At 45.2% G+C, this 16,158-nt stretch overlaps 1 protein-coding gene across 1 annotated transcript in view; it reads left to right on the top strand.

Moving 5' to 3' along the window:
- LOC309857084 (uncharacterized protein) overlaps nucleotides 1-16,158 on the top strand; it is a gene marked incomplete at both ends in the record, with an annotated part of 58,135 nt that overhangs the window by 22,667 nt on the left and 19,310 nt on the right. The window contains 2 exons of the mRNA XM_082749966.1: nucleotides 2,575-2,638; nucleotides 8,395-8,526. Coding sequence (XP_082606092.1) covers nucleotides 2,575-2,638; nucleotides 8,395-8,526 — 196 coding nt within the window. The remainder of the gene's footprint in view (nucleotides 1-2,574; nucleotides 2,639-8,394; nucleotides 8,527-16,158) is intronic.

Genomic DNA, 16,158 nt, shown 5'->3' on the forward strand with positions numbered 1-16,158 from the left:
CATCCCAGGACCCTGAGATCATGAAGTGAGCCAGAGTCGGGAGTGGGATGCTTAACCCTCTGAGCCCTGAAAATGGGCTGAGAATATGTAGTAGAACACATATGACTGTACTGTTTGTCACTTGACTCATTCAGAAAATTACATAATTCCTCAAAATCACATGCCATGCCATCATTAAAATCAGTAGTCCCAGGCAGGAGAGAGATTGTGAATGACTGCCCCCACACAGGGCACTGGTGTCTGGACAGGGTCTGATGGAGCACGTGTAATTAAGCCTTTGGTCTCTGTGTTGTCACATGTGGATTTAGCTTTCCAGGGTATGCATTGCTGTCTTTATTTTGTCAGCACAGTTCTCTCCTGCCTCAGGAGCCTGGGAAGGGGCTTCGGCCTGGGGTATGGGCAAGAGGCCAGGACTTAAAGGAGAGGCTGCTCCAAAGCTCCTGGTGGCAGAAGAGCAGAAGGGAGCAGGGGAACTGGGGCCAAAAGAAAGAGGCCCGCTGGCTCCCAGGGCACTCCAAGCCTGGAGGCATAGCAAGCAGCACTGGCAGTTGCAAGCCTCAGTGTGGGGAACTGCCTCCCTGGGAACGGCTTCTGGACTGGGTCCCCACTACAGCCCCTTAAGGCAGACTTGCAGGGCCTGGAGCCCATCGCCTCTTGCCGGAATCACACGCTCCACCTCGCTGGGCCACTAGGTCACCAAGAAGCCCGCACGCCCCCAAGGAGCACACACTCCCTGACATGCACTCAGTGGAGGCAGCGCAGGTGGGAGCTGGTCTCAGGAGACTGGCAGCTGTGGAGGCTCAAGGGACGGCAGCAGAGGCGGTAGCGGCGGTGAAGGGTGCTCAAAGCCCAGTGGCCTTGGTAGGGCTGAGGTCCTGGGCTGTGAAGGGAGAGGGGCGGACCACGAGGACTCCACCTATGGCGTTACTCCTCCAAGCAGCGCTGGTTTCGGCTTTTGGAGGGTGGGCGGGGGTACAGCCCATCCTTGACCATGGGCCACAAGAAGAGCCCGACTAGGTACCTGCATGGAGTGGAGGGGGTGGAATGGGAGGAAGGGCTGGGGGCAGGCAGGGACTGGAACAGGCTGGATGCTGGGGCCACCCGGGGTGGGGGGAGGCAGGCATTGCTAAGATGGAGTTCCCGGGGCTGGAGGATATCCTGGTGCTGGGGATGTATCTCTCCCACTAGGGATCGGGATTGGGACTCTTCCCACTGCTGCAGCCCTGGGGGCTCCTTCTCAGGGGCCCTCCGTGACTGGGTGGCTCAGTCAGTTAAGCATCTGCCTTTAACTGGCATCCTGATCTCAGGGTCCTGAGACTGAGTCCTGCTCAGAGAGGAGGCTGCCTCTCCCTCTCCCTCTGTGTCTGCCCACAACTTGTGCTCACTGTCTCTCAAATAATAAAATCTTTTGAAGAAAGTAAATATAAAAGTTTATTTAGCATAATGTTGAGAAAAACAAGTTCAATCTTTAAGAAAAAATGATGATAGTGATAGCTATAAGTATCAGTTTAAACTAGATTTGTATGACGAATCTCGATGAATCTTTGCATCCATGCCCTGAGGAATGAAGCCATGCTGTCCCCACATCACAGAGAAGGACACAGAGGTTTGGAGAGGTGAAGTAATTATCCAGGCAAAGAGTAGAAATTGGAAGAATGGAAACTGGTCCTGTTCTCTTCCAGAAGCTCAACTGGCAACTTGTTTTTTCCATTTCCTTAATAAACATATACTTTTTAGACTACGAACCAGTGCTACATTCTGTCCCTCCAGGATTCTCCCCAGGTCCCATCAGAGAGGGCTCTGGGGCCAGATTCTCCGTCCCCGTTCCAGGGGCCCCAGGTGACTCCTTCTGTCTGTTCAGAAACAAGGACACAGAGCTCTGGGGAGAGACCCTTCCTTGGCCACGGGTGTCCACATCTGCTGGCTTTCCCATGGCCTGCTGGAAGGTGAAGTCAGGGTCAGAGGTTGAGAGGTGGCTGGGGAAGGAGGAGGAGACCAAGGGCATCCCAGCCTGGTGATTCCCCTTACCTGTCAGACCATTCTTCCCAGGTCCATCCAGCATCCCATTGATCTGCTGCTACTTCTGCTGCTGGTGCTGCTGGTGCTGCTGGTGCTGCTGGTGCTTCCAGATCCCTGCCAGCACCAGCAGGAGTGTAGGAGGGATCTGCCCTGTGGGGACCCAGGAATCTTGTAAGATGCCTCCAGCCCTTTCCTCGGGTGCCCAATCCCCCATTCCTTTCAGGGTACCCCGAAGCTCAGTTGCCCAGTCCTGTATAATCCCTCACTTGATCACCTTTCCCATGGTCCAGAAATCTCTCAGTCTTGCCAGGGGCCCAGAGCTCTCCCCACAGTTCATGGGGTCCTCCTGCCATCTGGTGCCAGAATGCTGATGTGGGCAAAGGGCAGGGCATAACACAGGCCTGAAACAGGAGGGACCTGTGGTTGTCACCCGGGCTGCCATTAACAGGGGTGAGACATGAGGCACTGGATCTCCAAAGACACTGAGCCCATGGAGGTGATGACGTCAATGTCTGCGTGTTCTCAACATGTGACTTCTTCTTGTCCTCCACACAGTTATGGACATGGGCATGGACACTCCCGGTTTGGTGAAGGAAATGAGCACCAGGCCAAACAGCAGGTAAGCAGGACAGCTGGATCTCAGACTCTAGGCTCCTGGCTTGTCTCCCAGGGACACAAAGGGTTTCATAGATGGGAGACTGACACTGGCTTTGGGGACACCTCCTCAACTCCATGACTGATCTCACCTATTTGAGGCCCCCAAACTCTGTTCCCTGCTTCTTTCCCTGCTCCCGATTCCAGTTCTAATCAAGGTGCCTCTGGCCATCTTCCATGGAAGTCCCTGGCCCCCCTTACAGGTTGGGCCTCTCTCCTGTTCCCTTTTGGGCTAGTCTGACTCCACCCCTTCCATAGCTCTCCTTCTACAACCAGAGCAGCCCAACTCTGGGGTTCTTGAGGTGGACAGTGGTATCTAAGCAGAATTGAATACTTTGTTTTGTTATCCTTGTTTTGTTGTTGGCTTGTTTTTTATGCTTTCTGTATGTGTATGTTTAAGATGTTGTTGTAACTGAGGGTGGCAGGAGTGGAAGTGGGTGCGAAGGATGGGGTGGCTGGGGAATGGGCATTGGAGAGGGTATGTGCTTTGGTGAGTGCTTGAACTGCGTGCGACTGATGAATCACAGACTACCCCTGAAACAAAAACTACATTATACGTTAATTAGAAAAAACAACGTGTTGTTCTATTTAAGCAGTACTAGAGTGGCTCCTGTTTACAAGAAATTTACACAATAATAAAGTGGTGGTTTGTAGAGCACTGACAATCAGCTGTCTTGGGCCAGAAGGAGTTGAGGAAACATTTGAGAGTCCCAGGGAGACACAGTTTAGGAAGTTCATCTCAGGACAGGCCCCAGGAGAGAGGATAACAAGGGATTTGTCTAGTCTCCTGGGTCCCTGGCCCTGCCCACCTGCTTGGCTCTCCCCACCCAGCACAGATGGAGTTGCCAGCTCTCTGGGTGTTGTCCTGGATCCGCCAGGGTAGAATCTGGTGAAAGTCTTCTCTTAAAATGCTCTCATTCCTGGAGGTCCCAGAAGATGACATGAGAGTCTGATTGGACTGTTTCCCTGTAAAGTTTCCTCATGTAAAGCCGAAGCTAGTGCGTAGGAGGGTCACAAAGAGAAGTGACAGATCTACTCTGTCGGAGGTGTTCCAATGTCTCAGCCAATTGGGGATGATTTTGAGACCATGAAGTCTTCTCAGACTAATACCAGAGCATATTCCAGCCCAGAAGACACTTGATTTTATTGTATCATCCTCGTATCATTCAGTTCCAGTGTTGCTCTTTTCCTTTTCTATTTCTTTTTTATTTAAGATTTTATTTACTTATTTGACACAGAGAGAGAGAGAGAGATCACAAGTTGGCAGAGAGGCAGGCAGAGAGGCAGGCAGAGAGTGAGGGGCAAGCAGGCTCCCTGCTGAGCACAGAGCCCGATGTGGGGCTTGATCATAGGACCTGATCATGACCTGAGCCACCAGGAGCCCCTCTTTTTTCTATTTCTTTACTCCTGTTCCCATGATAGAGGTACTTCTCCATTTCTAAACATATGGGAATTTCTAGTTCACTTTTTATCAGTGATTTCTAGCACATTATATTACCACAAGATGCTCTGTAGTTGCCTGAATTAATGCATCTGAGACAAAATTGAAATTTCCCTTATGGTTAAAGTAAATTGGGCGCATTTTTGTAATGGTCTCCTATGTGCCTAAAATCAGTGGATGTGGATGTGGACAGATGTATGGAGACAGCTATGGGATTCAGATGGTTTGCCATAAAGATTTACATCTTGTGAATGTTCTATCTGCGTTGAGTTGCTGAGAGAGGGCTCGAGCCTCCTACTCTGGTTGTGTACTTGCTTGTTGTTGCAGTTTGGTTCTCCTTTGCTTTCTACATTGTTCAGCCAGTGGCTCTCAGACGGGAGTTTGGAAGGGAAGGAGAGAGCGCCCAGAAGAGGGAACAGGGACCTGGGTTGGAGGAAGTAAACAAGAAGGATGGCTAAAGATCCAGAGAGGATCTGTTGTTGGGATGGCACGTGTTGGGGTATCAGGTGGGAAGGGGCTTTGTACCAATGAGGTCACCTGTGGCATCCATGTTGAGCTACTAGGGGCAAAGGCAGGGGATTGGCAGAGAGATTAGAATGTTTCTTGGTTGCTAAGGAAACGTTCAATCCCGGGAAGGCTTGGTGGAGGATGGATTCTCCACACCAACTGCTCCTGAGAGTTCACTTTACCTGCTAATGTGTCCTGCTGACCTTGTCCTTTAGTAACCTGCTGACCTCCTGACCTTTCTGAACTGTGCTACTTCCCCTTGAGTACTTAATCTGACCCTGATACCGCCTGACACTGACCCTGACCCCTTCTCCTGACCAACACCTTCCCCATCCTACCCTCTTATTTCTTCCCTATTCCCCTCCCTAATTACCACCCTGCCCCTCCCCACCCCTTCCGAACACCCCCACCCCACTCTCCCCTGCCCCCCAACCATCTCCACTTCCTCCCTGGGCCCACAGTGCCCCTTAAAAGGACCAGGACATGATGGTGCAAAGGCTACTCTTCTGGCTTGTCTTGCTCCACTGTCCCAGTTCCCCAAACACAAATGTGAGTAAATGTGACACTTCACTCGTGTCTTCCTTCTCCTCCTCCTCCTCCTCTTCCTCCTCCTCCTCCTCCTCCTCCTCCTCCTTCTTCTTCTTCTTCTTCTTCTTCTTCTTCTTCTTCTTCTTCTTCTTCTTCTTCTCCTGCTTTTTCTTTTTCTTCATCTTCTGATATGATTTACTTGAGGAATAGAGAAAAGGGGCTCATGTGTAGGGGGCAGAGAGGGTGGGAAAGAGAAAATCCCAAACCAGCTGTGCAGGGAGCACAGAGCCCAAAGTGGGCCTCAACCTCAGGACCATGAGATCATGACTTGATCCAAACCAAGACTTGGTCATTTATCTGACTGAGCTACTTGGGTGCCCATAAGCTGCTAGTGGTGTCTTCCTTCCGACTGGGTTCTTTAATCACAGCTTTTTCATGGGGTTCTTGATGGTAACTTCAGAAGAACGAGAGTTCTTCCTGACGACTGGGCACCACAGGGCAGGTTTCAGGGTCAGCCTGAAGGGGTTGAGGCCACAGCCATTTCCCTCATGTTTTGGGTCCTGTCTGTGCTGCTTGGTCCAAGAAGCACAGCTTTGGTAGGATGGAAACCTGAAGGCACCAGGTTTCTAGTGTCAGGAGGAAGGATTTGTGAAGATAGGAAGAGCCATTGAGCTCTTTGTCCTAAATAGGGGGCTTGTGTGATATGTACATTATATCTCTTTAAAATTGTCTTCAAAAATGTCAGGAACTCTAATTTAGTAGGAGCTAGGGGTGTTAGATTGTCCCCTGGAATCCTGGTGAAGATCCTACTGCAAGCCTGGTAAATTCAGGGTCCAGCTTCTGTTTAGTTTGTTTTTGTGTCAGCGCATTGTTTATATTTGTCAAGTTTGACAGCCCTGGGTATCTTAAGCATTGGTGTTGGGACTAGAGTGTTAAGAAGTGAAATGTCCTTTTTGCTCTGCTTCTTGGTTGGTTGACTTTTAGCAACTTCTGAATCAGCCCTTTCCTTCTGGTCTTGGAGGCTGTCCCCAGGGACCGTGTGTCCCACCAGGTGCATGGAGACCTGAGAATCCCAGAAGACACTAATAGACCGCAACCTGCTGGAATATATGTCACAGGAAAATCACTAGGAGTGATGTGATCAGGAAGTGAATGAGTTGTTGTCCTTTCTTTGACCAAGTACGTGCAGTGTGTTGATTTTCCCAAAATAAGAAAGTTCTGGATGTCCTTAGGATTGTCCAAATATAAAGAAATACGTGGTTCCCAGCATTAATATTTTACTCTGTCATGAAAAAGTAAACCCTGTACCCCCAGGAGAAAGAGAGAGAGTCAGCCAACAGTTAGGGAACACCCCTGGAAATAAGTAGACTACTTTAGATCCGCTTGCACCAGATTATGAAAGAGGGACCCGGAAGTGTCAGTAGCCAAGAAGGATGCTTGTATTGAGGCAGACCCATCGCACATGAAGACCTCTAGTCAAAGTAGACCCCATTCTGTTTCATTTGAGTCTTCAGAAGAGGGAATTTCTTGGTCGTCTGGATTGGAATCATTCCCCTCTACCTGGGCTGCATCTCATGGATCAGTTCACCTTTCTCACCCTTCCTCATCTCTGAACTCTTGCCTAAATGAACTGGTGTTGCATTTCCCACCTCCACCTGCTCATGGCCACTGTCGGAGAACCTAGAGTTTTTGGCCCCACTGGCTGTCCTCTAGTTAAGACTCAGCTACTGGTATCAGCATCCAGACAGCTGCCAGATGTACTGTGTGCCCACAGCTGGGCGTGTTTTACATTCCTGACAAGACAGCCTCTGTCTTTTGTGCATTTGATCCCCATGACCAACCATTGTGCTGACAGCTACTGCTCTCTTCCAGACAGTGGCTATTAAAGGCAGTGTACGTTTCCCACCAGCACACATTTTCCTGACCTCAGCTGTGAGGGCTGAAGAGGAAAATGTTTTAGATTTCAGGAGCTCCTTTCTAGAGAGGTTTGTTTGCACAAAATTCAAGCTTGGTGTGAATTAGTATGAATTGCATTGTTAGTGTCTTTTCTCCAGAAATACTTCTAAATGTAGTTTTTGTAAAATGATGTGTTCCTAGCCTTGGTGTTCGTATCCAGGAATTTTGTATTCTTAGAATTCACAGGCACCTGGGTGGTTCAGGCAGTTAAGTGTCTGCCTTAGGCTTGGGTCATGATCCCAGAGTGCTGGGATTGAGCCCTGGTTGGGCTCCCTGCTCAGCTGCCACTCAGCTACTCAGTCTCCCTCTGCCCTTCCCCCTCTCTCTTTCAAATAAATAAATACATTCGTTAATATTTTCCCTCTTTAGAAAGTTAAATTTTAAGTTGCTCTTGTATGATTTATTTACAGTACCAAGAAATAGGAACATGAATTGCTTCCATTGGCTTTTTGGAGATACTAACCCTCACAGATATGCTTAGAACATACATGATCACCTGATTATGTACTTCAGAAATCTGACATCTGGGTTTGTGATTCAGAATCAGAGTGAGCACTGAAAGAAAACATCAATGTTTTCAGAAACTAATCAGTAACTCTGATTTATTTTTATTGGGCAATAATCACATGTCATATTAATGAGCAGCCTCCTGTCTCTCTCACTTATGTCCTGATCTATAAACATGTGTCCATATAATGTGCTCATTTGTACCTCTAGTACAAATTCTATTCATGCTTTCTCTCATTCGTCCATAAATTTTGGGTGTAGTTTAGGAAATGGTCCAAAGGAGTTTTTCCAGGTCCTTCATGGATGTACAATAGAAGTCACTGACTCCTTACCTATTCTAAGTTTACATTGACTTACCTTGTTTATTTTATGTTGGCTTATAAATTCTCAAGTTCTGTTAGCTATAGAAAAAACAGTTGCAATGTGCTTGTAGATAAAATAAAATTTCAAGATTTGTCTATTAGATTTTGCCTGCAGCTTTAGTGTGTCATAATGTATATATGATCATAACATCTTTTCAAAGAATACTTTTTGCTGATATTAGACACAGGGAAGCAACAAGGAAGCCATCATCATGGTAAGTTGGGAAACACACTCATCACTGCCAAAAGTTTGCCCCAGCTCCTTGGAAATGCCTCTGTGCTCCTTCTCCTCCAGGAGGAGCTAGTTGAGAGGTATGCTTACCTCCTGGAGGCTGATTGAGGGTTTGTAAAGTTGATCTTTTGTGACAGATACACAGTAAAAGTCTTTGAGATTCCTCATTGTCTCAAATGGTATTTCAGCTTGTCCTTTCCTTGCCTGATCATTTCTGTCTTGGCCCTCATGGGATTGAAGTTCTGTGGAAGCTTCTCATTTTAACTGCCTTCTTGGGAACTTGTGCCTTTCTCATTTACCTCTGGAGAACCATCCTCGCTGTAAGTATATTAATGTACCTTCTGTACTTTCATTCATAAATAAGCAAAAAATGTTATAGTCCCTGGACATTTTTATGTCCATTCAGTACTACAAATTTCCCTTTAATATGTCAATTTTGATTATCACCTAGATTGATGTAGTTTTAAATTTCTATTGAAGTGCCTTCTTGATCCATATGTTCTTTTTTTTAAGTTCAAGCATAATTGGCAAACAGTGTAATGTGACTTTCAGGTGTACAACATGACTCCGCAATTCTGTACATTTCTCAGTGCTCAGCAGAAGAAGTGCACTCTTCTTTCCCTTCACCTCCTTCACCCATCCCTCCACCCACCTGCCCTTCCACCCATGTCTTCTTTAGAAGTGGGCTGTTGAATCTCTCTCTCTCTGGTCATTTCTCCAGCTATCTTTCTGTTCTCGATCTCTAGTTTGAGTCAACTGGGGTCTGAGAGCATAGTTCCGGTGATTTCGATTCCTTTGGTGGTTCACATGTGTTGTATGGCCCCGAATATGGGCTCTCTTAGTGACTGTTTCATGTCAGCCCGAGCAGAATGTCTATACCTCATTGTTGAATGAAGTATTCTGCCAATGTGTAGTGGATGGGGTGGATGGGTGATGCTGGTCAGTTCACCTGTGTTCTCATGGAACTTCTGCATCTCTGGGTCTGTCAATGAGGGAGAAGAGGATTTTGAATTCTCCAGCTGTAGGAATAGATTCATCTGTTCCCACCAGCAGTATTTTCAGTTTCTGCTTCATGTACTCTGACACTCTGTTGTTGATGCATGCGCATTAGAAATTGTTGTGTCTTTTTGGAGCATTGACCCCTTCATCATTGAAATAATGCCCGCCATTATTCCGGACGGGTTTCCTTACTCTGTAGTGTGTGTTGAAGGACCATTTCACTGGCCACAGGTTTCTAGCTCGATGTTCCTTTAAACAATATAAACACTTCATCCTTCTAGATGGCATGGATTCTGAAAAGAAGTGTGATGTCGTTCTTATCCTTTTTCTCTGGAGTAAGGTGTTTCTGCTCCCCTCTCCCATTCCCACACCCACTCCCAATACCTGCTCCAGATTTCCAGAACAATTTCTTTGTCTTTAATGATCTGTAGCTGAATATTCTAGATTAGGAAACATTGGTGTTTTTGGTTCATTGTTTGTGTGTGTGTTTTGGTATTTATCCTTCTTTCAATGTTTTGATTTTCCTGGATCTTGATTAGGTTACTCCATTAATTTCAGTCAATCCTCTGTCATTATTGCTTCAAATAGCTCTCCATCCACTCTCCTATAGGAATAGGTATTCCTGTTATGTGTGTGTTACACATTTTGTAATGACCTATCAGTCTTGGGTTTTCTGTGTTGTCTGTGTAATTTTTGTCTTTGTGTTTCTCTTTTGGAAGTTTCTTTCCTGTCAATGATTCTTTCCTCTGGTTTATTTTGAGTGTCTTCATGAAGCCACCGCAAGCACTCTTGATTTTTATAATGGTGTTGTTGTCTTTCTAGACAACATGTTACAATCTTAGAGTTTCCTATCTCTGCCCACATTTACCATCTCTTCTTCCTCTTGTGCACTTTTCCCTTAGACCCAGTATCATATATCAAAGAGACTTGAAAGTCCAGCCTGCTCTCCCCATCACTTCTGCCACAGGAAGTGTGATTCTCGTGCTTGCTGTCATGGTTTTTACCTGCAGCATGCCTTGTAGGGTTGTGTTGAAAGCTAGATACTGTGTCCTGCTGAAGGAAGGGAGGTAAGTGGGAGTTAGGGTGAGGTTTTCTGCTTCTCTGGCTCGGGGTTAGACTGAGGTCCTCGCCGGTGAGACAGGGAGGAGATGGCACTGGAGTTGAGGATTTCCCTCACCTCTGTGGCTGAGTCTTTGGGAAACCCCCAGTTAGACTCTGGAGACATAGTTTCATTTGAGGGCAGACCTTTGTAAGAAGAAAGAAGTCTTTTGAGTTTCTTTCTCCTTGGGACTATTCCCCCTCTCCCTCACAATGGAGAAAACTTCCCTTCAAAGAGAAAAGAAAAATATTATATATTTGGTGTAGCCATCGACCTTTCCACTTCCCCTGCCCATGTGGCTGGTGACATGGGCCAGGGGAGCTCAGAGGTTCCTAATCAACATGTGAAATTAAAGGAATAACCATGGCTTTTTGATTCCCCTCCCCTGATGCACTCTCCCCAACAACATACTATGACTGGTTTATTGATAGCATGGTGATATTCCAATATCCTGGCAAGATTTGGGGGTTGGCCCCAGCCTCTCATCATCCTGTAAAACTTTTAAAACAGGAAATATGTTAATGGTGTCAAAATGAGGTCTTGCCTAGATGTTATTGAGCTATAATAACATGAGGGTGACTCAAATCTGAATTGCCTCACTCCCCTTTTTGGAACCATCAGCTGTCATTTCTGTCATGGCTTATGCTTCATCTCATAATGGGCCACTCTTTATCTCAACCGATGGCTTTTACTTCTTTTTGATGACACTGCATTTAAACAGTCTGGGAAACTTCATAGCACCTCATATGCCATAACTGTGTGTGAATTCAGCAAACAGCCAACTCTTTGTAAGGTTTCAACATAGCTTTGTAGAGAAGGAAAGACGTGGCATATCCTTGACACTGCCTGCCTTCTTTCCTCCTTCCTTCCATTTTCTTTCTTTCAGGATTTTAAAATAGTCCCAGGTTCTGTACTTCAGAACTGCAGATACTGGGTTGCAAAAATGTGAGGGAAATATACTAAGTGAAATAAGTCCAGTGGAGAAAGTCAATTATCCTTTGGTCACTTATTTGTGGAACATAAGGAATGGCATAGGGAATATTTGGAGAAGGAAGGGAAAAATGAATTGGGGGGGGGAAGAGTCAGAGGGGGAGATGAACCATGAGAGACTGTGGACTCTGGGAAGCAAACTGAGTGTTTTAGAGGAGAGGGGTATGAGGAGCCTGGTGATGGGTAATAAGGAGGGTACCGACTTCATGGAGCTCTGGATGATATACGCAAACAGTGTATCCTGGAACATTACATCAAAAACTAATGACAGAAGGGACAAGATGACGTGGGAAAGTAGGAAGAGGCACCTTTTCAACGTGTACTCTAAAGCGAGCTGATTACCTACCAAAGAACTCTGATCACCCATGAAATCAGCCTGAGATCAGAATTTTACACATCTGGATCTCTACAGGGGCAGAAGTCGCCAATGGGCAGGTAAAGCAGAGTGGGAAAGGCGGGCTGATATTGCAAGATAAACAAAAGGGGGAGGGAGCCACCAGAGCTGACCAGTTGGAAAGTAATACCCAAATACGAGCGAGCTTGCCCAGTGTCTGGGGACCAGCATTAACTTGGAGACTGGTGAAAGCACTCCAAAAGAGCAAAGGAACGTGGGGGGTAAATTGTGGGAATCGGGGAAGCTAGGGACAGGGGCTTAAGTCCCCGGTCCCAGGACAGCCTTCCCTGCCTCTGAGCTAGAGACAGTGTGACAAAGAAACCAGATCTTGGTCCCAGAGCCGCCAGCAAACCAGCGATTGCGTGGGTTCTGGCTCCTGTGAGGGGATGGGAGCCACACAGGACGGCAGAACTTGTGAGCCCTGCTACAGAGCCTCTAATGTGTGCCTCCCTCACCCTCCCCTGAGAGAGGTACAAAGGCCCAGCCAGCGCTCTTTGATATGCGCCATTGTTTCAGAGCCTAACAAACGCACCCCAAACTGCCAGGAGAGAGGTGCTCAAAGGCTCACCCTGGTGCTTTCGGAACTGCACCGGTTCTCAGAGCCTGAGACGTGCACGCGACCCACAGACTCCCCCGAAAGAGGTGCATGCAAGCCGGGTGCTCTTAGACCCAGAAAGACTAAGCACTCCCAGCCTGGGCCAGCGGGAAAATCTCAGTGTGCGATCGCTGCTTAGAACCTCTCTGGCGGTCTGGAGATCCCAGACAGCCTCCGCTGCCTTGCTTTTGGGTACAAGCAGAAGATCCTGTGTCCCCAGGGACCGTGACTCAGAACCTACTCTGCCAGCAGCCAAGGGGAAATTTATATGGGCTCTGCAACACCCACAGAAGAACAGACTGAGGCTTCTCTCTGAGAGGGAGGTCAGGGTACAGTTTGCTTTCCTCTAAACCTAGGAAAACCATCAAAAGAGGTCAAGGCGAGGTGGCGGGGGAAGGTGAACAAACATAAAAACCTCCAGAGAACAAAAGCCTGAAAAAACCGGTTTCCTCATAGCCCACCCCCTAGAAGGGGACTGGAGGACTTAACTCAGGGAACATTACTGACTGAAAACCAACGTGGCAGGCACATCCCCAAGAAAACCAATCAAAAGAAAAAAAAAACAAAAAAAAGACTACGAGAGAACCACCACCACTACTTCATAGGACAACTTTTATTTTTAATTTGTTCCCACTATTCTGCCTCATTTTTTGTAAATAGATAATTGTTTAACCTATCTACCATCACAGAGAACTGTCCAGCACATCAAATTCCATAATAAATTTCCAACCTAAACTTTTTGTTGCATACACCTGTGTTTCTCTTTTGCACTTCTATTTTTTGAATTTTTAAAAATTTTAGTTTAGTTTAGTTTATTCCTTTTTTATTTTTATTTTCTAATATTCATATAGAGTTAAACTTCAAAGTAATCCCCATTCCCCAATCAATACTACCCCTATAGGTAAACCAATTTTTAATCCCCCTTTATCCTAGGAAAGTTGAGTCCTTTAACAAACATATCAATTACATCCAGCAAGGATCAAAACAACCTTCCTTGCCCACACTGAGAATTTATAACCACTCTCCCATCTTTTTCTTCCACTAGTGTTTCTGTGTTTTTGTGTTTGTCCTGATAGTATATAAATCTTACACTTGGGGTTCTTTTCAACAAGGTTATTCCTGTATTTGCATATATTTATATATTTTCTCTTGTTATATACTTTTATCAGTCTTTTTGTTTGTCTTTTGTTTGTATACCTCATAAATCTTACCTTGGGGCGCATTTGGGCTGAACCTTCTCTTTCATCTTTCCTTTCTTTCCTGTCTCTATCTATTATTTTTTTCTTTTTCTTGTCTTTTTTCTCTCATTTTGGTGGGGAATCCTGATTGCTCAGAAGTGTTCCAGAGTGCACCCTGACTGCACCACGGTCGATACATCCAGCTACATCTGTTCAGTCATCTCTCACCAAAATTACTAGGAGGAGGAATCCCAACAGAAGAAAAATACAGAGGATGGACCTTCCACAACAGAGCTAAGGGCTATCAATATAGACAATATGTCGAAAAGAGAATTCAGGCTAACATTTATCCAGGCAATAGCTAGGTTGGAGAAAGCCATGGATGACCAAGTGCAATTGATTAGGGCCGTGCTGAAAGCGACCAGACAGGATGTTCACAATGTTAGGGCAGTGTTAAAAGTTACCAGGGCTGATGTTCACAATGCTCGCAATGAGTTCCAATCTAATCTAAATTCTCTCAAACCTAGGGTAACTGAGACAGAAGATAGAATTAGTGATCTGGAGGACAAACAGATAGAGAGAAAGTTCAAGACGAAGCCTGGAACAAACAGATTAGAAACCACAAAAACAGAATCAGGGAAATAAATGATGCCATGAAACGTTCCAACGTCAGAATTATTGGAATCCCTGAAGGGGAGGAGAATGAAAGAAGTCTAGAAGATATAGTGGAACAAGACCTTCATGAAAATTTCCCAATCTAGTGAAGAACCAGAATTCATGTACTAGAGACCAAATGTTCTCCACCCAAGATTATAGATTCCAGAAAAACATCAAGACACCTGATAGTCAAATTGAGGAATCATAATTGTAGGTATAATCTCTTGAAAGCCGCTAGCACTAAGAGGCTCCTTACTTACAGAGGAAAGCCTATGAGAATAGTATTAGACCTCTCCACAGAGACCTGGCAAGCCATAAAGGGCTGGCAAGATATTCAGGGCACTAAATGAGAATAATATGCAGCCAAAAATACTTTATCCAGCAAGACTGACATTCAAAATGGATGGAGAGATAAAGAGTTTCCAGGATCGGCAAGGCTTAAAAGACTACACAACCACCAAGCCGATACTGCAGGAAATATTAAGGGGGGAGTTCTATAAAAGAGGAAAAATCCTAAGAATAGTATTGAACAGAAATATAGAGACAATCTACAGGAAGAAAGACTTAAAAGGTAGCACGATGTCAATAAAAACATATCTATCAATATCACTCTCAATGAAAATGGCCTAAATGCTCCCATAAAATGGCAAAGGGTTGCAGATTAAATAAAACGATAGGACCCATCCATATGTTGTCTACAAGAGACCCATTTTGAACCTAAAGATATACCCAGACTGAAAGTGAAGGGATGGAGAAGCATCTTTCATGCCAATGGGCCTCAAAAGAAGGATGGGTAGCAATTCTCATATCAGATAAATGAGATTTTAAACTAAAGACTGTAGTCAGAGATACATAAGGACACTACATAATCCTTAAAGGAACTAACCACCAAGATGATCTAACAATCGTAAATATCTATGCCCCCACTATGGGAGCAGCCAATTACACAGGAAAACTGTTAATCAAGATAAAGAGTCATACTGATATGAATACATTAATAGTAGGAGATCTTAACACGCCTCTCTCAGAAATAGATAATCGAAACAGAAAATCAGTAAAGAAACAAGAGCATTGAATGACACATTGGACCAGAGGATCTCATAGATATATTCAGAACATTCCACCCTAAAACAACAGAATACTCATTTTCCTCAAGTGCACGTGGAACCTTCTCAAGAATAAACCACATACTGGGTCACAAATCAGGACTCAACTGATACCAAAAGACTTAGATGATTCCCTGCATATTCTCAGATCACAATGCTTTGAAACTGGAGCTCAATCACAAGGAAAAGTTCCGAAGGAACTCAGATAACTGGAAGCTAAAGACCACCTTGCTTAAGAATGCTTGGATCAACCAGGAGATCAAAGAAAAACTGAAACAATTCATGGAAACGAATGAGAATGAAGACACTTTGGTCCAAAACCTATGGGATACAGCAAAGGTGGTCCTAAGGGGGAAATACATATCCACCCAAGTCTCCATCAAAAAAATTGAAAACTTCAGAACACAGCAGCTGGCTCTACACCTTAAAGAACTGAAGAATCAACAACAAATCAAACCAACTCCACACATAAGAATGGAAATCATCAAGATTAGAGCTGAGATCAATGAGGTAGAAACCAGAGATACAGTAGAACGTATCAATGAAACTAGAACCTGGTTTTTGGAAGAATCAATAAGATCGATAAACCATTGGTCACACTAATCCAAAAGAAAAGAGAGAAAGCCGAAATTCATAAAATTATGAATGAAAAGGGAGAGATCACAATAAACACCAAGGCAGTAGAACCAATCATCAGAAGTTATTATCAACAGTTTATATGCCAATAAGCTTAGCAACCTAGATGAAATGGATGCATTCCTGGAAAACTATAAACTCCCAAAATGGAACCAGGAAGAATTCAACAACCGGAATAGGCCGATGTCTAGTAATGAGATTGGAGCAGTGATCAAAAATCTCCCCAAAACAAGAGTCCAGGTCCTGACGGATTCCCAGGGGAATTCTACCAAACTTTCAAAGAAGAAATAACACCTAT

Source organism: Mustela nivalis, assembly GCF_964662115.1.
Source record: "Mustela nivalis genome assembly, contig: HAP1_SCAFFOLD_330, whole genome shotgun sequence".
NCBI classification, from domain to species: domain Eukaryota; kingdom Metazoa; phylum Chordata; class Mammalia; order Carnivora; family Mustelidae; genus Mustela; species Mustela nivalis.